This window comes from Patella vulgata, chromosome 1 (assembly GCF_932274485.2).
Source record: "Patella vulgata chromosome 1, xgPatVulg1.2, whole genome shotgun sequence".
NCBI lineage: Eukaryota > Metazoa > Mollusca > Gastropoda > Patellidae > Patella > Patella vulgata.
In genome coordinates this window covers 31,192,323-31,215,394 of record NC_065879.2, presented here as the reverse complement: position 1 = coordinate 31,215,394, position 23,072 = coordinate 31,192,323, and the positions used below count along the sequence as shown (strand labels likewise).

At 34.3% G+C, this 23,072-nt stretch overlaps 2 protein-coding genes across 6 annotated transcripts in view; one reads left to right on the top strand and one right to left on the bottom strand.

The window, feature by feature from the left end:
- Positions 1-535: 535 nt before the first annotated feature.
- On the bottom strand, positions 536-21,839 carry LOC126808805 (anaphase-promoting complex subunit 5). Of its 2 annotated transcripts, XM_050533774.2 has the most exons (18): positions 21,227-21,839; positions 17,969-18,197; positions 16,151-16,233; positions 15,713-15,831; positions 15,150-15,378; positions 13,938-13,995; positions 13,088-13,189; positions 12,344-12,531; positions 9,724-9,805; positions 7,626-7,718; positions 5,614-5,681; positions 4,768-4,881; positions 4,244-4,367; positions 3,769-3,965; positions 3,397-3,513; positions 2,847-2,994; positions 2,349-2,508; positions 536-1,928 (listed from the first exon to the last, which is right to left on the bottom strand). In XM_050533774.2, exons 2-18 carry the CDS (start codon positions 18,191-18,193, stop codon positions 1,717-1,719), a joined length of 2,319 nt encoding a protein of 772 aa, XP_050389731.2. In that variant the 5' UTR covers positions 18,194-18,197; positions 21,227-21,839; the 3' UTR covers positions 536-1,716. The 2 variants fall into 2 exon arrangements, with proteins under 2 accessions (XP_050389731.2, XP_050389733.2); XM_050533776.2 differs by lacking the exons at positions 12,344-12,531; positions 13,088-13,189; positions 13,938-13,995; ... (3 more) ...; positions 17,969-18,197; positions 21,227-21,839 and adding an exon at positions 10,644-11,478 and having other exon boundaries at positions 544-1,928.
- Positions 21,827-23,072, top strand: part of LOC126808804 (golgin subfamily A member 2) — a 19,659-nt gene continuing 18,413 nt past the window's right edge. For all 4 annotated transcript variants that reach the window (XM_050533773.2, XM_050533771.2, XM_050533772.2 and 1 more), the window contains exons 1-2: positions 21,827-21,912; positions 22,947-23,048. In XM_050533773.2, the coding sequence (XP_050389730.2) occupies positions 21,865-21,912; positions 22,947-23,048 (150 nt within the window). In that variant the 5' untranslated portion in view covers positions 21,827-21,864. The remainder of the gene's footprint in view (positions 21,913-22,946; positions 23,049-23,072) is intronic.

Below are 23,072 nucleotides of genomic sequence, written 5' to 3'. Positions count from 1 at the left end.
TTGATCCTCATCATGCATTTTTCAAACAATATCTAACTTATCATGGCTTAATTCACCCTAAAATGTACTCAACTTCATTATTTCACAATTAATAATTCAAAGTCTGGTCCCAAGTTCACAAAGCATTTTCAGACTTGAGAATTTACTCAACTTCCAATCACTGTTTATGAGAAATATGTTTGATCCAGAAACACAAAACTTTGCACATAGTTTCTTATTGCTGTATTTGATACATTAAAAGAACAAGGGTTTTATAAAGGGCTATATTTTAGATAAAATAAGGTGAACAATTTTGAGTAAATTATTAATTTAAGTCTGAGAATGTTTTGTGAACTCTGGGGCCAGGTTGCACAATTAGCATTTTTCGGAAAATATTAATATTTCTCACAGCTTAATCCACATTAATATGTACTCAGATTATTTTAACAGTAACTCCGACAGTAATTGTCGGAAAAATTATAAAAAATCAACTGTTGACTATTCTGAGGGGTTTTAATCATGTCACCTGGGGCCTGTTTCATGAAATTTTAACAAAGATAAAATCTAAATTTTAGCAATTTGTTTGGATAATATTAGATTGATTTTAGTGCTTAGCCAATCAAAATTGAAGTATTTACTAAAATTGGATTTTATCTTTAGTTAAGATTTCGAGAAACAGGGCCCTGGTGTTTATTATATGAGAAGTTCACACAGTAATTAGTTTTGTCTTATCTTTATTTATCTTTATATTAAAGCACTAGCAACCAAATTGTTCATACATCACTTATACTTCACGGCAGGTCCTCTTGACATTTTTCAACAATAACAATAACAAGTTTGACTTAACTAGTCAACATTAGCTCAGTCAGTGCAGAAAAGTAGGATATTAAACCAAATTTCATTTCATTAATATTAATGTCTATATAATGATAACATATTCTTTTCTAGCATTGTCCTTCACGCATGCAGCAGGAACAGTTTACGTTTACATCATATTAGAGCAGGCATACCTCTGTATTATTGTTGAATAACATAGTTATCTTTAAACTTTACTCTGGCTCAACTTTCAAGATGGCTTCATATGTCAAGCATACACAAACTGTAACATGGACACAGCTCACCAAATATTCCTAAGCCGTCAACCTCACCCACGTCAACCTCACCCACGAAGGAAGGGCAAAAGTTATTTTTAGTTTTTCTCTCTCTTTCACTTTTTCCCCCTTTTGCATGGCGAAGTTTGTTGACTTTTTGGTGTGGAATCGAAGAAATGGGTTGGAAAATACATTTTCTGCCAGATTTTGGTAAATATTCATGATTTTGAGGCGGAAGGATACGAGAGTCGAGAGGTTGGTTAGTTTGAAATGTAGGAAGGAAAATTGCATGTTTAATGGTCTTTACTTCCAGTTTGTGTATCTTAAGTTTTCATGATTAACCTCACATGTGCTTCATCTGTGGTAGAAAGCGTTCTACCCAATGAAAATAAGGAAAAAACTCAGAGCCGGTCTAAGAGCCAGAATTTTAATAAACATTAAAGTCAATGGGGAAATCATTAGTGATCTGTGGCCATATACATGTACCAAACATCCTGTTTGTGTTGATGTATTAAACTGCTAGAGTTACCCATCCATGGTAACATTTTGTACTTGTGTGTACAATATGAACACAATTCTATCCTACAGAGTTAAGGTCTTTAAATGGTGCAGAATATCTCCGATCACAAATCAACTAATAATTGTATTAAAATGCATTAACTGAGGTCTGATTTAATGTAGGATGTTGTTGATCTAATTGTTTAAACTCGTGAGCACATTTATTACGTTCAGCTGTATAACCTAAATCATTATATAATCTAGCTTGATAATATACACCATCCTTCACTCGATGATGAGCCTCCACTTTTTTAAATAGTTCTATAACTAGATTCATCACAGAAACGGCTGATAGAAGAGCTGAAATTATCAAATATAAACAAGGATTTTCTAAATGTTATTAAACCAGTTGTAATATTTTAAAAGTTTTGATTTGTTATTGATGAATTAATAAATGAAATGCATGGGGTTAAATAACTTGTCAAAATGACTTGGTTATTTTTGAGAAATATAATTTTATATAATACTGTTTTTTTTATTGATTCCTTGCATGGTGTAAACTGGACCTAAATTTTGTTTTCCATCCTAATGACGGGCTCAATAATCATTGGTCTGGTCAAGTGGTAACAAAGTAATTTTAACATCTTAACTTTGCTGTTTGTCATTTTAGGTGCAAGAATACAAATCAACACTATAAATTGCAGGCAAATAAAAATATACATTTAATTCAAAATTTGGGGTTCTAATAAAAATCCCAGATTAAATAAAAATAGTAATTACCTGATTTCTTGTCTTGTTGTGATTGTCTAGCACAGGCTACCTGTACTCTTGCATAACAATATAATGTTCTAGCTTGATCATATATACTACCATTAGTTAATACAGGTAACATATTCCTCTCTAATAAACCTAATGCTTGTTCTGGTAACTTCATATGATACTGAAATACAAATTGTTCATATGATAATGAAATACAGATTGTTATAATGAAATACAAATTGTTCATATGATACTGAAATATAAATTGTTCATATGATACTGAAATACACATTGTTCATATGATACTGCAATACAGATTGCTATGATACTGAAATATAAATTGGTCATATGATATCGAACTATAAATTGATACTAAAATATAAATTGTTCATGATACTGAAATATAAACTGTTGTATGACAGATATAAACAATATATCATTAAGGACATCGAATCACATTGTCTATTAATGGTCATTTATATATAACTGTATTGATTACTAATAAACAAAAGAACAAACCTGTATAAAAGCTAACTGTACTGATGCTATAGCTATAAAATAATTCATGTGATGACTTCTAGCTTTACTAATACAATCTAATACATGTGTTATAGCTGTTGTATGATTACCAGTATTAATATATAATCTAGACATAGCTAATAACACCCTGAAACACATTCAACACAAATTAAATAAAAGATTAATAAGATTTAATAAAATATCCTATTGTCATTATACATGTATTGGTATATTGAATATCACTGTAGTCTCCCTAATGTTGTAGTTTTTCTAGCATTTTGAGTAATAAAGATAGAGAGTTTCCTTTCACACACATGTGACAGTATAAAACACATGGATCTGAATAAAACACTATTTAAAATTAATATCTGTGAAAAATTCTAATCCTTAAGCATGACAGTCACAATAATAGTTGCATACTTATGACAAGACCACATTATTTTTGTGTTTAAATGGATACAAGCATCTGACTAAAGTTATTTTACACTCTTAATATGTTGAAGGATTAGAAACGACTGATGGTGACCGCTATAAAAACACACATACTGACCTACACTGGAAATCTAATTCCTTTCCATCAGTTGTATCTTTCATATTCTCTAGTAATTTTTGTAGTTGGTTAAAAGCTGGGGTTGCTTCTCCTTTCTCACATAAATATATAGCATTCCTAAAAATAATATATTTCTGGGACTATAATTAAAGGCATAAATTTTATCTTTGAACATCTCTGAATGTGTTATTTTGCAAGCTTTATTTGGTATTAAAAGTTTTTAACAGAACATTTATCATATGTTTATTACACCGGTAATGGATTCAAATATAGATAACATAAATAAAGAATTTCTAATTTAAAGTTTAAAATAAGTCAGAAAATTCTCATAACTTGTAAATATTATGGCTGATACAGTAAAGTCTACCTTACCTAAGGTTAGACTCATCTTCTGCAACTACTCTAAGATTAATGACCGCTTGCTCCACCAAGTTCCATTTCCTATTATTCAACATTCTATCAAAATTAATTTGTTGTTCACTCTTCATCCAATGATGACTGTCCACACAATCCACGGGAAAACGAAGTTTAGCATGATTCAATAAATCTGTAGCAATTTGATACTGGCCCTAAAATTAAGGTATCAAATTGTGATAGAATGTTTTTTTTTTTAAATAAGCCGACCCCCAGAAATATTATTATCTGACAACTTCTCGTATAAACATTTAAGAGCTAAACAACTGTAAAAATTTCAAAAAGATTAGATCACAATTTAAGCCGCTAAGGTGAAACCAAAATTTTGTAACAAAGGGGAATAACTTTTGAGGTTAAAATAAAAAATTGTTGATAATTAAAAAGATATGTGACTATAATGAGCTAGGTTGATGATTTATAGACCTATACATACCCTTTCAGCATGTTTTTCTGCTAGATTACATAAAGCTATACAACTAAGTTCTGTATTATCAGATACACCACTTTCTATTGTGTCTAAATTTAACACCAATAAACTTGACATTGATGATAATTCACTATAATATAAAACATTATACAAGTATTACACATGATCTACAACATTAGGCAAAATCCACATTAAAAAATATTTTTAAAGCCTTACGCATCACTCTTGCAGTCATTCAATGACTTAAATTTCATCACCCTAGTCACAGAACAGACTGTGTTTTTCTTGCTACATTAAATTTACATATCAGTATCCATTTACTGCTGGGTGGACAGGACTACATAAAGCATCTTATTAAAGGAAACACGGATTAGGCACACAGTTAAAATGAGGATTGACCATGGGACTGTGTAGTTACAGACCTAGCTTGCTAACAGTTATGCAACATACATTGTGTAATTTCAATACATATGATCATTATCTTTTGATAGATAGTCACAAAATTCATCATGAATTATACATGTATTTACCTTTTTCCAAATAAATGCCATAAAGCTGATTTCTGTGTATAACTAACTTGTATCATACCAGTTAAAAAATTCTGACAGTTGAGTATATCACTATATTCTAAATATTCAAATACACTGAAATATATAAGTGTAAAAAGCAGGTAGGGTTTAACAACTACTCAATATAATACTTTGGTTGTCTTGACACTAACATATGGTCATTTGTATTTGCTAAATTTATACATGCAGTATGTGCTAGGGAGAGAATACTGAAGGCCATCCTCGGTTTCCCAAGTGGTCTCATTCTGTTCTACTCCACTATACCTTGGTGTTAATCCATGGGGGGTAGGGGGTGGGGAACACATTCAAGTTATCTGCCCTTGATGATTGTGATACTTCTTTTTACCAATCACATAAATCGTTAATTGCAAAGGAATTTGGCGAAGGGAAGTAAATCTCATGTGGTTGTGAAAGTAAATAATGAGGCTAAATAGTCGTTGTAAGACTGGTTTGTAAACTGTTTTTTAATTGGTTCACAGACTCAAGCTACGATCAAGGCCAGAGCAGATAATTTGAGTACATGAATAACCTACGGATTAGTCCAGGGTATATTGGAGTGGAACAGACTGAGACTTTTGGGGATACTGAGGATGACTGAAGGGCAGCAACATTTCCGGTTATTCCTCTTTGAAGAAGGGATTTTACATGTATTACAGAATTCATACATAGGACCTAATTATAAGCTAGGATCAAATTCTTGAAAGTCTTGTTGTAATATAAACGGCAACATAAAGAAACAAACTAGGTGTCTTTTATGACTTTTATTATTTAACACATCAATAATATTCAATAAAATAAACACTTTACCTTGCTGGTTTTTCAAAGACAAATGCATTATGTCTTGCTAATACTTGAACACCCAGTGATGTTAAATACTGCAAATAAATAATTCTATTATACAACTATACAGTAAGATTTGCTTGATTGTGAGAATGGAATATTTGGATTTCACAGAAAGACAATCAAGTGACATGGAATCAGTTGAACTGCGATGAAATCAAACCCTGCTATGTACTTGAAAATGATAAGAGAATACTTGTCGAAACATTGTGCTATATTGTTATAAACCAGTGATTGTTTTCCATATAAATTGTGTTGTGTTTTTCAATGTACTCAATCGCTAAATGCCACTCAAGGATTACAGCTATGGCAGTTAGTGAAAATATTCCCTTTTTAAGTTTGGGCATGTTTAATTATCCAATCTATATACTAATATTTGTGACTGTCGTTTGTCTGTCTGTCTGTCTGTTCGGGGTTGGCGGCTACACTAGGTCTGCCCCGAGTCTGAAATTTGTGGTATACGGGTAGCTCGGACCGGGGAGTAACATAGGCCAGGTGGCGTTAGTCTACCACTTCCGGTTTCGGAGTTATGACCCCTGAGCGAAGCCGGATCTGTTCGGGGTTGGCGGCTACACACTAGGACTGCCCCGAGTCTGAAATTTGGGGTATAGGGGTAGCTCGGACCGGGCGGTAACATAGGCCAGGTGGTGTTAGTCTTCCACTTCCGGTTTCGGAGTTATGACCCCCGAGCGAAGCCGGGTATCCTGCTAGTATTTCAATATTTACTCCATTGTCACTGTTCCAGGAAAAATCCACAAGGATAGGCATAAGAAGCTGCCTATTGCCAGGTATACAATTAGGGGAGGGAACTCACAACTTGCATGGTATAGGATTAAGACTAATAATTATTTCCTCTGATTTTGTGACATAGAATTTTGGTAGACTGTTTGGTCTAGAACAATCTGGTTAAAACACAGATCCTATTTCGTTTCGTTTTTATAGTTCAAAGTTTCGTTTTACAAGATTTTCAAAGACTTTATGTAGTACTTTCGTATAATACCCTAAAATACTCATTAATTAGTAAGTTGCCTAACTATTTAAACTTCGAAGAATACAAAACATATAATGAATAGTTATTAAAACCGGCGGTTGCCAGGAAAGATACGGCCACATTTTACAAGAGATGGATAGAGAACAAGGTAAAAAAAAAAAGAGATTTTTTCATACAATCAGGGGCCATAATCCAGGAAGTTATGGTCTGAAATGCGTGAATATCGAAATGGACTGGGATATTTGGAATATAAAGATACATTGTAAGTTTCATCAAAATCGGATAAAAATTGTGACATCTAGAGGATCCACAACCTTGGTTTTACATACTTTTACACTATTTTCACGAAATCCGAATTCAACCGTCATTAGGGTGTAACAGTGATATATTTAAACGTTTTTTAAAATCGGATAAAAATTGTGACCTCTAGAGGGACCACAAGTTAAAAATGCGATTTTTCGGACAATCAAGGGCCATAATTCAGTGAGTTACGATCTGATATGCACAAATATCGAAAGGAACCAAGATCTTTGGGTTATAAACATGCATTTCAAGTTTCATCAAAATCAGATGAAAATTGTGACTTTTAGAGTGTCAACAAGTTAAAAACCTGATTTTTCGTAAAATCAGGGGCAATAATCCATAAAATTTTGATCTGATGCATGCCAGTATCGAAAGGAACAACAGAGATCTTTTGGAGATAAACTATATTTCAAGTTTCGTCAAAATTGGATAAGAATTGTGACCTGTAGAGTGTCCACAAACAAATTGTGGACGACCGAACGGACAGGGGCGACAACAATATAAAAAAAATGATTAGTTCTAATCAGTGTTTGCGATCAAAGTCCTAAAATTCAATATCAATTCGGTTACCATTCAGTTATTCAGTTTTTATCATATGATTTCCACAATTTTTACCTGTTTCACTATTTACTCCAGGTAGAATGTTCTACAACCAAGTGAATTTGAATAAATGATTGATATTTACCGGTAGAGACAAGTCTTCACTTCTGGTGATAGATTTTTCTATTAAATGTGCCATGGCAGCTACACCCTGTTGTCCAAAACGTTGTAACCATGCCTGTTATATAAATAAACATTCAATACAAATGATTACTTTATTGGCTAGTTGCTTAGTCATAATTTATTTCTTAAAGAAACAATAGTCAATTTATTTTGCTAATATGGGTAACATTCAGTAAATCATTATGCAGTGATATCCCACCATTATGCTGGATGACCTGGCGCCTGGTACGTTCGGGCATTTTTATGCGCGAACTCTTAGTTTTTTTTTTACTGGCATGCGCACAGGTACTATTTCTTTTTCTTTTAACAAGTACCCAAATCGGGGATTTCGTGCGGAGGTAGTTCGGAGGTAAACAGTCTGTTAAGTACAACACTTGCCACTGTACCTGTGTATCGCTAATTATAAACCGAATGTGTGAAGACAGTTCATACATATCACTCAAAAATTTTTCAGTACAAACTCAGTTGATTCACGCTCGATTTGCTACTAAACAAACCCATCGGTTTATTTTCTCAACAGTGTGACCCGAAGTGACCGCGGATTTATTGACCTTGTATGAAGTTATCCATAGCTATATCCTTACACCGAGAGAAATTATCTAGTCTCGGTGAAAAGAACCATGGTCATCTGGTAGAAAATTACTTTTGTATTTTTGGGAACGGAAAACAGTGTTTTTAGAAGCAAACTAACCTGCCGCACATGAGGAAGTCATTATACTAATAATAAAAGGCGAGACCTCTTTTTGCGGCGCAGGCTTATCACTGAGTAGTAAACCGTCCACAAACAATAATATAGGAAGCCTAGTGACGAGTGTAGTAAGTAGGCTATAGACTATAGGTTTGAGTCGAGATTACTCGCTTTCAGTTTACTCTGGTTTTGCGATAACCAATTATGTGAGAAATACCATACGGACATTCGGTTTTTAAAAGTTGTACGCGAACTAAATGCGTTTGTTAGATACTGACAGAGCAGCCCCGAGTCGAACAATCGCCGCCCGAGCTGTCTTCGTCAGCTAGTTTCACAATATCGTGCAATAGGTGTATTAATGTGATTTTTAGGTTTAACCCCGCAAACAATGCCAAAATAGTGTTTTCACTGCTTACAGAAAACTGAAATTTAAAAAAAAAAAATTTTATGAGGGTGACCCTCCCACACACTCCCTATCGAGCTGCCGCTCGGTCTGCGCAGCCTCATGCCTGGCACATACTGTCAACATTGTATATTTTTCCGTTTCCGCCCTTCCCCCCCACAATATATATTTCACGGCTACGTTGCGACGGTACCAGCATACCCAGTTGTTGACACCCATTACATCACTCCTGTCTAACAAATCATAAAGCTGTGGTGTTACGGTGGCGGCATAGTATTTCACCGTAACACCACAGTTACTCTAACCATTCATAATACATCTAACTATCCCTTTACAGCACTTCACTCCCTACACATTTCCCCTCGTCCTACTTTCCCAAACGTCAACAACACATCTCATACATCCAGTTCGCTGATTAACCCTTGTACCACGTCTACTGGATATATGGTAGAAGGAGGTGTTAGACCTTTAAAGTTATTATGTCACCCAGTTATTAAGCATTCGCTCTATTTGTTAATTCATATGACAGACACACATTTATTTTCCTGGCTTAGGGCTTTGAAATGGTATCAGTATTGACATATCTATTAGGAGGTGAAAATCCAAGATTTGGCATGACACACCTTTAACTATAGGTCTTTTTTTGTGAGGATATTTTGTATTTTCTAGAAGTTACCTGAATACATTTTGTTAACAGCATACAAACTCTTTAACTAAAATTAATTACTCAGCCTGTGAAATATTTTTGTATCTTAAATTTCACATATCCTAAATATGTTCACTCTATATGCTTCACTAATGGCTAACACATGGTCTAGAGCAGTGATTAGCAACAGTTTGATTGTATTAAGTTTTTATTTCATTGTACCCATTATAAACTAATATATATTCAGAGTATAGACAAACATGTGGTCATGTCTAAATCCACATATATAAATGAACATATAAGAAAATAAATTCAATCTTTACCAGAGCATGTTGTAAGCAGACGTGGTCATTAACTTCTTGAGCTTTATGTATCGATTCTATTAAAGATGCCATGGCTTCCCCACTGTAATAATAGACAATGGGGGAAAAAAATGATAAAACAACAACACTATTAGATACATATTCCCAAAGACTTTATACTAAAAGAATTAATATTCCTAATCGATCTGCTGTATAGATAACCCCGTCAACCATAAACAAGCGGTTGCCATGCAAGATGTGCCCACCTCTTGCCAGAGATGGACGAGAACAGGAAGTTATAGTTCGATATGTGTGCATATTTACAGGAATATAAACATATTTTAAGTCTTATCAAAATCAGATAAAAATTGTGACCTCTTAGAGGTCCACACCACAACTTGGTATTACATACTTCTGTCGGGCAGTTTCAATCCGATTTTTACGGAATTATGGTGTAACAGTGATATAAAAATTGTGACTTCTAGAGGGTCTACAAGCTAAAAATATGATTTTTCGAACAATCAGGGGCCATAATCCAGGAAGTTACAATCTGTTATGCCCAAATATTGAAAAGAACCAAGATCTTTGGGTTATAAACATGCATATCAAGTTCCATCAAAATCGGATAAAAATTGTGACCTCTATAGTGTCAATCAGGGGCCATAATCCATGATGAAGTTATGGTCTGATACATGCCAATATCGAAAGGATCCGAGATCTTTGGGATATAAACCTATATTTCAAGTTTCATCAAAATTGTGACCTGTGTAGTGTCCACAAACAAATTGTGGACGGACGGACTGATAGACAAATGGACGGACAAGGGCAATGACAATATATGTCCACATTTTCATGTCTAAAAAAATCTGTTTGAATAGTGTAAGCACTATTATTTAACAAAGAATATATATTCATTTGCATATAAATCAAAATTAACATACCATGTTCTTACATTGGAGTGACCGTGATAGATGAGTAAGATTCATGGCTGTACCAATTAGGAAACAAGTCAACAGTGAGGCTGATGTCCACCACCGAAATCCATAAATAAATAGATGACACATATTGAATAATTGCACAGTATTGAACAATCAAACAGATTATCTATACTAAGTCTAAGCATAAAATGCTCACAATAAAAGTACCTGGTAGTGAAACTATACACAAGTTTCATCCCTCTCCATCAGTTAGAATCAAAGTTATCTTATCCCAAAGCATCAACCAATGAAATTTCTTAGCTCTGCTTAGCTTTAGGTGGAAATGTTAATCATTGAACTCAGTCAAAACATTCACCTAATGAACATATACATCAAGTTTAAACATTGTAACTCAATTAAAAGCAGAGTTGTTATGTTCCAAAGTCTTGACCAATCAAACTGGTTATCGCTATGCTTACCCTGATCATAAAATGCTCATTATCAAACTTAGTCAAGGTATTGATGTAATGAAACTATACACCAAGTTTCATCACTCTCACTTAATTAGAACTTAAGTTATCGTGTCCCAAAGGTTCAACCAATCAAATTGCTTATCTCTGCTTACCATAAGCAGAAAATGTTCATCTTCAAACTCCATTAAGGCATTTACTTATTAATAAACACCTACACCAAGTTTGAAGGAGTGTGACGGACAGACAGACAGACCCATTTTAATAGTTCCCTGCTTTCTTTGAAAGGCGGGGACAAAAATAGGGTCTTGACTTATAGAACCCTGATTCTTGATTTATAGAACTACAGGTCTTGATTGTAATATACAGGTCGAATTCTATGGAATACAATTACCTACTGCTTATCACTGAGTGATGTTTTGACTAGGTTTTCTTTAGTCATTATCAAGCATACCTCAGTAATAAGCAGTAATTGTGACCTGTATATTCCAGTTCAATTACTAAATGCCATTGAAACAATTTAGAACTACCTATGTGTTTTTTTATTTATATAACTATAGATTAATTATAGAACTATAGGTTATTCATAGAACTACAGGTTTTGCACACTGATCCGCAGTGAATATTCGCTTGGCCGCTACAATCACTGATAAGGATGACATCGATGCGACTTAATGACTACAAAATATTAACTTTTTTCTTTCGACATATTAAATTCTGAAACATTTTTTTTTTAGTATTAGAAAAATAAATAAAGTTGTTTGATTTATATCTTGATAAAAAATATTCCATATTTAGTGTAAATAGGTACAGAAAATAGTACGCGGAGGCGTAAAATGGGTAAAACGATATAATTCTGCCCGTACCAGTTCATATTACTACGTTTGATGTAAACAACGCACGTGTGACCATCAATTTGACGTTTTTTTCTGTTTGTTTACTCTGAATTCTTTCAGTAGTACATTTTTTACCGTCTAATATGATTGACCTGCTCGTGTTTGTTTTAAAACAACAAAACAAGCCACAGAAGTAATCTTTTTTGGCGTTATCGATGCCACCTTGTTTTGTTGGTAAACATTGTGATGTGACGTCACCCTTAGAACTACAGCGGTCTGACCTTTTAAAGGTCAGTCATCTTGGACAGAGATAAAAGACGGATGTCGCATTAGGTCTGTAAAACAGATTGCAGGTTTTGATTTACAGAACTAGAGCATAGAAAAGTAAATACAAATAAGTAGAAAAACTTGGACTTACTGATGACCAAATCTAAAATGTAAAGCAGCCACATTAAGAGCTGCATAACGTATACTTAAATCTTCTTTATCTTTAGCTGTAGTACTTGTTGATGATATTTTAGCATTACGATCATAATAATGGTATAAATTATGTATAGCTGTACAATATTCTTTTACTCTTAAACTGTTCAGATAACTCAGGAAGTGCTGAAAAAAAGTATTGTTACATTGTACACTATAATACTACACCACTTTCCTCGCAATATATCAGTAATTTGAAAACAGACCTTCAGCCCACACTACTGCCAAAATGTGACATTAAAGTCTATTTACCATGTCCAAAAATTTCAAATGAAAACAGTGAGTCGATCAAAAATGATGCTAGATCTGAATAACAGGGCTATGTAATTCATTTCAGAAATTTCATCCTTCAGTTGTATGAGTGACTTCACAATTTTATTGAAATAAGAACACTATTTCAGTAATTAGACAGATAACCAGGCACTCACACATCGTGGAATATGGGGACTTATGACCAATTCTACATTGAAAATAACAATATGTATGTCCATAAAAAAGTATCAGATCTTCAGAATACAGTTTTACAAGTGTCTTTCACTCTCAATTAACCAGTTTTATTTGCTAATATATATCTGGAACGGCTCCTTTAATGAATATTTTTTTTCAATAATGAAATATAGATTTATTTTGTTTACTATTTAATTAAATAAAATATTTTTAATATAGAACACGTATAACTTACTGCTTCTGCCAGATCTTTATTCGCTTTTAATATAACTGTTATTTTATCTTGTAATTTTCTTGGGGATAAAGCTTTACTCTCATTATGATGAAGCAAGGATGCCTGAATATAAATCAAAATATATAAACACAATTTTATAACAAAAGAAATGAAATGAAAAGGGTTTTAAAGTCCTACTGTTCTGCTCTGACTGGGCTAATGAAGATGGGCATACGCCATGCAGTGTGCTGAGGGAAATTTTGTCTGGACAGCGGCGCTACGGCTTTCTTGAATATCGAATTCAAACTGCCAAGGGATCTTTAACGTGCACACCCATGTGTACACAGGATCTCGGTTTTCCGTGCCATCCGAATGACTAGACAGCTGTCCTTGTCAGGCCCTCCGTCCTGCACCACTGACAAGGGTAAACCACCAATTTTGTAACAGATTATGCACTGTTTAAGTGGTATTTAGTATGAACATGGGACCTTAAAATGGAAAACAATTTATTTTGCTTTCTTCATAATTTTTATACCGATAATCATTTCCTTGTTTGTATCAAAAATGAGAAATTTATCAGTTTGTCAGTTCTAAATGCCACACCCTTATAGGAAAATAAGACTCAGTAATAATAATTTATTAGCTGCCTAAGCTACTTATCGGAAGTTTCAATACACAAAAGTTGCTTAAGATTTAAACTTTAATGTGCTATTTATTTTGTTTGCCCTAGTATTACTGATACAGGTATTTACTGGTATAAAAATCATTTTGTATTTTTGTAGTTTCATGTTCTTTTAAAGCAGCCTGCTAGTTGATGGATTTAAAACTGGCAACCACTGATAATCTGTGTAAGATCAATAAAAACATGTACCTGTTGAGCTATAAAATATTCAGCTTGTTTCTGGGAGTAGAATCCACCTACTGTATTCCTATTTAAATAAAAAATTAAACTCAAAATTTAATTCACACTAGGGATCATAAGTTTATAAAAGTATACCATAAATCTGTATGTTTTACATGGATTGTTTAAATCTAATGAAGAATGGCATGCTAGGTATATTTAAATTTTGCCAGGACATCTGAGATTCCCTTCCAACTGCCAAGGGTTATTTTTTATGTGCACAGAAACAACTGGATCTTGTTCCTTGCCAGGCCCCCGGAGGGATTTTCTTAGTCAATTGGGGAGGGGGGGGGCAATTTACCCAATACTAATTAAATACTACCACATACTACCTCAATATTGTGAAAAACTAACATAAAACTTACAATTTTATAAAAAAAAAAATTGAGTTGATTCATGGCAAAAAATGTAGATAATATACAACAAATTAATGTGATTGTCATTGTCTTGCTATTCCAATTATCTCCACTGATCCCCCCCCCCCCCATACTTACAAATATTAACCCATACTATCAAATATCAATCCATTTCTGTAAAATAATGAGCTAATATCAAAAACAAATGAGATAAAAATATGTCTGTTTGCGGAAATAAATTATCCATTCAATGTTCAGCTGTTCCATTTATCACTGATACTATAAATAGATATTTCAAATGTTTACACTTTTAAAATGAATTAACTCATTGATATTGAAGAATTCTATCAGTTTTGGTTAACAGTAAGGTAATTTGCGGTTGGATTTTGTATTACTGGGATAGAATTAGGAGATTTTTGGTAATATTTGTCTAGTCTTTCAGACACTTGAGCTACAAGGTACTGATACTATAGACTCTTCCAGTTTATCGTAAAATTTTGAGTGATTTCACAGATTAACATCATATTTGTTTGGTATAATTCAACAATAATCAGGTAGTATGTGGTGGTATTTGATAATATTTAATTAGTACTTGGTGGTATGAGGTATAATTGGATAAATCGTCCTGTGGAAATCGGGGTACACCACTTTACACATGTCCATAAATCAAAATAAACCAACCAAAACTTGTGACAAGTACCTTTCAAAGCTTTAAATATCTAGGTGATTCTTAAGACTAACATAAAGCTATTTACTATTGTTACAGGTTAAATGTGAGGAAAGAATTTTGTCCTGACAAATAAATCTTCTTTATAAATGTACTCACTCACTAATCTGTAGTCCTTCAAATGATTGAGCTAAACAACTTTTAGTTAATGGACCACCTGTTCCTGATAAACTCATTACAGAATCTGTTAAAGATTTTCCTAAATCAGCTTCTGGTTCATTATTAGGAAAACACAGTTCATAATAATATTTAATCTTTGCCCACAATTCTGTCACTTGACTGAATGAAAGTTTATTGAAAGCCAATATCATTCGTCGAAAGAAAAAACCTGTCAAATAGGAATAACAATATTAGATAAGAGAACTATATAAGTTTTAAATTTTTAAATGTTCAAGTCTTAAATAGTCATGGCAGGAGGACCACACCATACATAAAAACATCCACACGACAAACACGGGTACAAGACAAAAGCACAGACAATGTAAGCCCTAAGAGAGACTATTAAATCTAGAACGGTGTATAGTGTATACATATACTAAAACTACACATATTATCATTAGTTATACCACAAATAAATATTTTCTAATATTGACTAAAAATTTGCTCAAATTTAAGCAAGTAATTTTCATTCACACTATATCAAACATCTTAGTAAAACCTACCTAAAACACTATATTTACTAATAAAGGGTTTGCTCTCTGAGTCTTGATATACTAAACCATTTATATCATGAAAAAATTTCATTATGGGTTGTAAGCCATCATCATGTATCTCTTTTAATCTGAAAAAATAACCAATCAGGAAAAATGGTGGATAAATAAAACTTATGAACTGCAGAGAGTCTCAGTTTACAAGGTTTATGTGACAGGGGAAATAACTTTGCATAAAACAAATGTGCTATTGTATGTAAGAGTTCATCATTATGACTACTGGCAGCTGAACAATCAAAACAGGTTTTAAAAAACAAATCTCAAAAACATGAAGCTTTAGAGTTATCTTTTATTCTGACCTCTAAAAGATGGAATGTAATATTTGATTATTACTAAAAAAAAAATAGTATGTTACTGTATATCTACATAACATGACAATAAAATACTTACTTATCAAAGAAAAAATCTAAAACAACCGGCTTTACTACACCATGTAACTTTGCTCGAAGTTCTTTTAACTCAATATCTGAACTCTGAAAATAACATGATATATTGTGCAAATACTACAGGAGAAAAATGAAATGAAATGGAGTTTAACGTCCTACTGTTCTGCTTCTAAACTGGGCTAATGTAGACGGGCATACGCCATACAGTGTGCTATGACAGAAATTTTGCCCGGGCAGCGGCCCAACGGCCTACTCTTATATCGAATTCCAACTGCCAAGGGATCTTTAACGTGCACGCCAATATGTACACCGGACCTCAGACAGGAGAAAAAGGTTACAGTTAACTTACAGTCAAACTGATATGAAATGAAAGAAAATGGGGTTTAACATCTTAATGTTCTGCTTCGACTGAGCTAATGAAGATGGGCATTCACCCTATAGTGTGCTATGAGGGAAATTTTGTCCCTTACCAAGCCCTCTGTCTTGTTCTGCTTCAACTGGGCTAATGAGGACGCTGCCTATGCCATGCAGTGTACTATGAGGAAAATTTTGCCCGGACAGCAGCCCTACGGCCAACTCGTATTTTCTGTCCCATCTGAATGACTATACACTTCCCTTGCCAGCCCAGGCCTTCCGTCCTGCACTACTGACAAGGGGGAAACCAAGCAGGAAAATCCCAATGAACTTTCTCAGTCAACACAGCGATTGAACACGGGACCTACAGGTTAGAGAGCCAATGTCTTGAGCACTGAGCCACCATGGCTCCCGTCAAACTAATTTACATAAATTATTCGATTTTAAGAGAGAATTGTTACTAATTTTTCCAATCAATCAATCTGGGTTAAATTGACACCACTGGTTTCTTCTTAAATATTTCAATTTGTTTCACTTTTTTCTTAATCCAAAAAGTTTGTCAATTTCAATATGGTAGTCTTCTCAAGACAAACTTGTATAGTATCTTGATCAGAGCTCAGTGGCACAAAGTAATATAATGTACATGTAGAAGTCTTATATATGGTTACTCTGATTCATCTTAATGGTAAATAGTCAATTTTAATTTTGTATACACAGAAGAAATTGAAAAGTAATTGAAATATAATAATATAACATTTTATTACATGATATGTGAAATTAATGCTACTCACTACTTCTGAAATGTTCAATTACTCATACAGGGGAATTACAGTAAACCTCGCCTAAGTCCGATTTGTATAAGTCAGATCTCTTCGCTCAACTCGGATAAAATCGTTTGGACCCTTTGATCCTGAACGTTTTTCTTATTACATTTCTGCGCGTAAGTCGGATCTTTGCTGAACTTGGATCAAAATGTTCGGTCCATTTGATCTGATTCTGGCTTTTTTCCTTCGCTTAAGTTGAACCAGCAGTATTTTCAGATTTTGACTTGTCTAAAACGCGATTAGGTATTCCATGCACAGAGCCCTAAAACACTTTCCTCTATCATGTTGACTGAAATCAGCCTATTTGACGCGACGCCATAATAGAATTTTCACGAAAAATTCGAAACTCACGGTTGTCTACTCGCACCAAAACGGAACTTATCTACTCGCACCAAAATGGAAATTATCTACTCGCACATACGCACAAAAGCTTGAAATGTGCCTTTGAATCAATTATTATCCGGCTCTTGCAGTTCATTTCCAATCGAGCTAAGATAGAATTTGGGTCTTTCGCTAACTTGGATCTTCACTTAACTCAGATAAAATTGGTCAGTCTACTTAGATCCGACTTATGCAAAGTTTAACATGTCACATTATCAATAGACTAAAAGTAATTGTGTAAACCATTTTCTTTCTTACATTACCTGTAATAAATCTAAAATGGTGGTCATAAAGTCTCTCTTTTCATTTTCAGTGAATACTATCTCTTCTAAAGAATCATCCATTAAACCCTCATGTAAAATTGTAGGTAATCTTAGTGTTTGATACTTATGCACTAAAATTAATACCGATAATTTGTGAGGTGTTACTTGCTCTTTCATTGGCCGTTTTCCAAAAGTGTTGAATGTGAACAGATCAGTGCCACTCATTTTTCTATAAAAGAAACATTGATAATAACATGGGTATCTAAATAAAGATGAACTAACAACATTCAAATCACGATTTAAATCATTTATAAAAATTGTGATCTCTTTATGAAACATGGTTGCCAAGCAATTAAACATGCACCCACAGCAGCTAATGGTCATGTTGCATTTAATACGTTATAACCATTTAAAGTGCAACAAGCGGTTGCCATGGATGAAAAACAGGCCAAAAAAACGATTGGAGGGCATAATCCACACGCAAGTAGTGAAAGTAACCCAGATCTTTGGGATATAAACATATTTTAAGTTTCATAAAAATCTGATAAAAATTGTAACCTCTAGAGGGAACACAACTTTGGTATTACATACTTTTACACTATTTGCGTATGTGGAACATCCATTCTGTCGGGCAGCTTCGATCAGATTTTCACGAAATTATGGTATAACGGTGATATAGATATATAAGCGTTTTTTTTAAATCGGATACAAATTGTGATCTCTAGAGGGCTCACAAGCTAAAACCCAATTTTTTCGTACGCTCGAATAATGAAAGGAACCAAGATCCTTGGGATATGAACACATATTTTAAGTTTCATCAAAGAGAGAGAGAGAGAGAGAGAGAGAGAGAGAGAGAGAGAGAGAGAAATGGGGTTTAAGTCCACTCGACACAAACTAGGTCATTTCGGGACTAACATGGTTTTTAATTTTATTTCAATAATTCGCTTGCACGTAGGGGTCTTTAGCAGTGGGAGGAAACCGGAGGGAGAGAGAGAGAGAGAGAGAGAGAGAGAGAGAGAGAGAGAGAGAGAGAGAGGTTTAACATCCACTCAACAGAAACTAAGTCATTTTGGGACTAATACATGGTTTAATTTTATTTCAATAATTCGCTTGCACGGAGAAAACACACGAGGTTGGACAGGCGACCCTATCCTTTGTCACTTACAACCAAGGACAGACCTTATGATACAGCGTGCACGTGCTAAGCATTCAGCCATCCACCCCACCCCACCCCACCCACATCATTAGGGTGTAATGGGGATATATTTGATTTGTTTTTATAATCGCATCAAAATTTTGACCACTGGAGGGACCATAAGCTAAAAACGTGATTTTTCGTACAATCGGGGACCATAATGAGGAAATTACAGTCTAATATGCACGAATATAGAAAGGAACGAAGATCTTTGGGATGTAAACATATATCTTAAGTTTTATCAAAATGGGTAAAAACTTTAAAGTTTAATCAAAACAGTTCAAAATTGTGGACTCTAGAGGGTCCACAACCTTGCTATACTATATACTTGCACTACTACCTGTGTCCCTAACATAAACAATGTGATGTGGACGACTCAACCAACGTATATCTGTATCCCTAACATAAGCGAGTCAACCAATGTTGTGTGGATGACTCAACCAACGAGTGCATTCGTAGACGTAGTGAGTCAGCGTTTGTAGTGAGTTGGACGTAGAAATGTCATTAAAGTCAGTTGGGCATGAATGATATGTCTTTGTGTGACTACAATATTTCTGAAGCTGGACTGACTTCTCTGATACTTGAGATTTTGATGAGGTGTATCGGTGTGTCTATTCTTCCCGTTCAATCAAATCTCTCATAAGTACAGCAACATGATATGAAAGTCCTTCGTTTAATCTGGAGTCTTCCCTAAAACGGTGAATGTATCGTCCGTCTCCAAGCAGTATTCTTTACATTGTTTGCTGTTTTGATAGCCTCGTTTGTCACGCAATTAGTTTTTCTGCAATATTCTGCTATGGTACCCGGACCACTAGGACCAAAGACCACAAAAAAGACCAGTCGGACCAAAACAGAGACCACTCGAACCAACCTAAAAGACCACTCGGACCAATCAATTTATGTTGGAAGACCACTTGGACCAATCAATTTATGTTGGAAAACCACTCGAACCAATATTTATATTTGCTACTTGGATCAACCCAAAGGACCGCTTCATGGTTCATTATATAGCTTCACTTATTCATTTAAGAAATAAAATACATAAGTACATAACACTTAAAATTTTCATATTAAAACAAACACAATTTATTAAAACAACAATTTATTATTGGTCCGAGTAGTCATATTAAAACAAACACAATTTATTAAAAAACAACAATTTATTATTGGTCTGAGTAGTCATATTAAAACAAACACAATTTATTAAAACAAACACAATTATTTATCTATTAAAACACTTGGTCCGAGTAGTCTTTCTGTTTGGTCCGAGTGCTCTTTTTGTTTGGTCCGAGTGGTCTATCAATTCGTCTGAGCATTCTTGATCCGAGTGGTATTTTTGGTCTGAGTGGTCATGGATTCATATCTGGAGCTCAGTTTTAACTCGAATGATACTGTTAAGCAGTTAGATATTGGATGTTAATCGGACTACTGATCATGACCAGTCATAATTTGGAACAGAAATTTGCTTTCGTTACAGCAGTGTTTGAGTGGGATAAGGTCTAATCAAACGAAACACTTGCGGAGTAGGCCCCTATGTGTGTCTACCGACTGTAATATAGAGCGAAGCTCTAAAGCACCGCGCAAGGCGCGGTGCTTGAGCAAAGCTCTTTTCCGGTAACACAGGAGCGTAATTGAAAATGTCACCCACAAACTGTTGATTAAAAAAAAATTCAGCCGGAACCGGATACACTGGGCAAAACAGGCAATGCGCATGTCAACTTACCAAATCTCGCCCAAGCGAGATCACGTAACTAACAAAAATAATTCTATCCACCAAATCTCCCCCAAGCGAGATTACGTGCCTCATAGAACTATTTCTATGACGCGTCTAATCAATGACGTCACATATTTATTACGTCAATGAAAATAATTCTCACACTTTTTTGTTCTTTTTTTAAAAACAAAATTAATCATTTAATGTATAAAATTTAGATCTCAATAAAAACTAAATCATTTAATATTTTTTGTATCACTTGAGAAAATTAATTATGAATGAAGGTTTTAAATTTACCAATAATCAGGCAATGCCTGTTACATATTAAAACTATTGTCAGTATATATACCTGGTACAAGAATGTAATTCAGTTTATAACTAAAAAATCAGTATTCAGTTTGTTTACAACCCCCGCCATTTAACGAGCCGTACTTGATTAGGTTATGCTATATATGCTACATTCAATTAATGATCTTGCCTTAAAGTTAAAATTTGGTTTCTTGTGTTTTTAGAAATAAAATGCATTCATATGAAATCAATGATAATCACTACTGTTTTATAACATGTTTTGTTTTCAAGTTACTTTTATGTGTCTTTGATCCGAATATATGGTTAATCCCCATTTATTTGTGGGCACTTGTTTTAATGTTTAAGGCGAGTTACATGCGTCGATGGCGCGCTGGTTTGTTTTTTCTTCGTCCGAATCAAGTAGAAACAATTTGTCTAGATCTATCCAGTCTTTAGAAGATAAGCGATAAAAACGCAATCTGATAAACCTGCCCCAATTAAGTTCGGGGTGTATTACTGAATATTAAGGCAAGTATCGCTCAAGTTTTAAGTTGAAACTGTATCTGCACCATTTTATGTCAGAATATCAGATCCGTGCAACTTTTTTTAATATTTTTATCCAATCAGATACAGCTAGATGATTTGTACCGATTCTGTTAGCTTGCGTGTCATGTTGCGTGCGCATGTCATGGGTCGAAAATGGCAGACAGCACGAAGAAGGAGAAAATAGCCGCAGCTAAGAAGAAGGTTGAGGCTTTATGCACATTCGTATTATAAAACTAACAAAACATTCATTATGGAATCATCCTAAGCTCTGATCTCACATTATAAACATGCCATTTGCGGCTTTTAAGCATGAGTTATGTTCGTGCACCTGGTCGGTTTTCACATTTTTTTTTAATGTTTTTTTTCACATTTTAACATTTTTGACATATTTTCAACGTTTCACATTTTAAGATAGTTTCACAATTTTTCATGGTTCATTGTAAGATAAGGCATGACATAGAAGTTTGCTCTCATTCGTACAGTTGAATAGTTAACTCGTCCATATGCAAACACGTCCTCAGACACAGTTAAGTCGTCCAAAACCATTGGTGAAGTCAGCCACAAGGTTTTCGTTCTGTAGTCCACACCTACTGGTTTTGTTGTCTGCGACTAATTGACTTGTACACACGTTAATTGTATGGATTAAATAAGTTTTACTCATCGCCAATCGGTTGTTTAAAAAAATGGCTGCCCCTGGTACGCAAATAGTGTGAAAATATGGTTACCGTCCTCTTGTCGGTGGTGCAGGACGGAGGAACTGGCAAGGACAGTTGTCTAGTTGTTCAGGTGGGACGAAAAACCGAGGCCCCGTGTATACATTGGCATGCACGTAAAAGATCCCTTGGCAGTTGGAATTCGATTTAAGAGTAGGCCATAGTGCCGCTGCCCGGGCAAAATTTCTCTCCTAGTACACTGTATGGCATATGCCCATCTTCATTAGCCCAGTCGGAGCAGAACAGTAGGACGTTAAACCCCATTTCATTTTATAGTATTATTATAATGACTGCATGTGCTTGAGTTTAAGTTTGATTTCACTTCCTTTAGTCACTAAAAGTTAGGTTTAAAAGCCATTGTACATTGTTCATTAATACAAAAACTAAATGACAGATTTTGTGACAAGATTATAAAAGTGATTAACATTTTTGATTGGTTTATATCGATTAGAATTTGGCTATGTTCAAACAGAACAAGTTCAAATTACCATTTGAAGGTAACTTGTATTATATTTGTTCCAGTTAAAACAATTCCAACAGAAGAGCAGTTCTGAAAAAAAAACAAATAAAGAAAACAGAACATCAAATACCAAAGCCGATCTAGTGAACGCGCAGTCTGAGGAGGTAGGTTTACGTTTTATTTGTAAA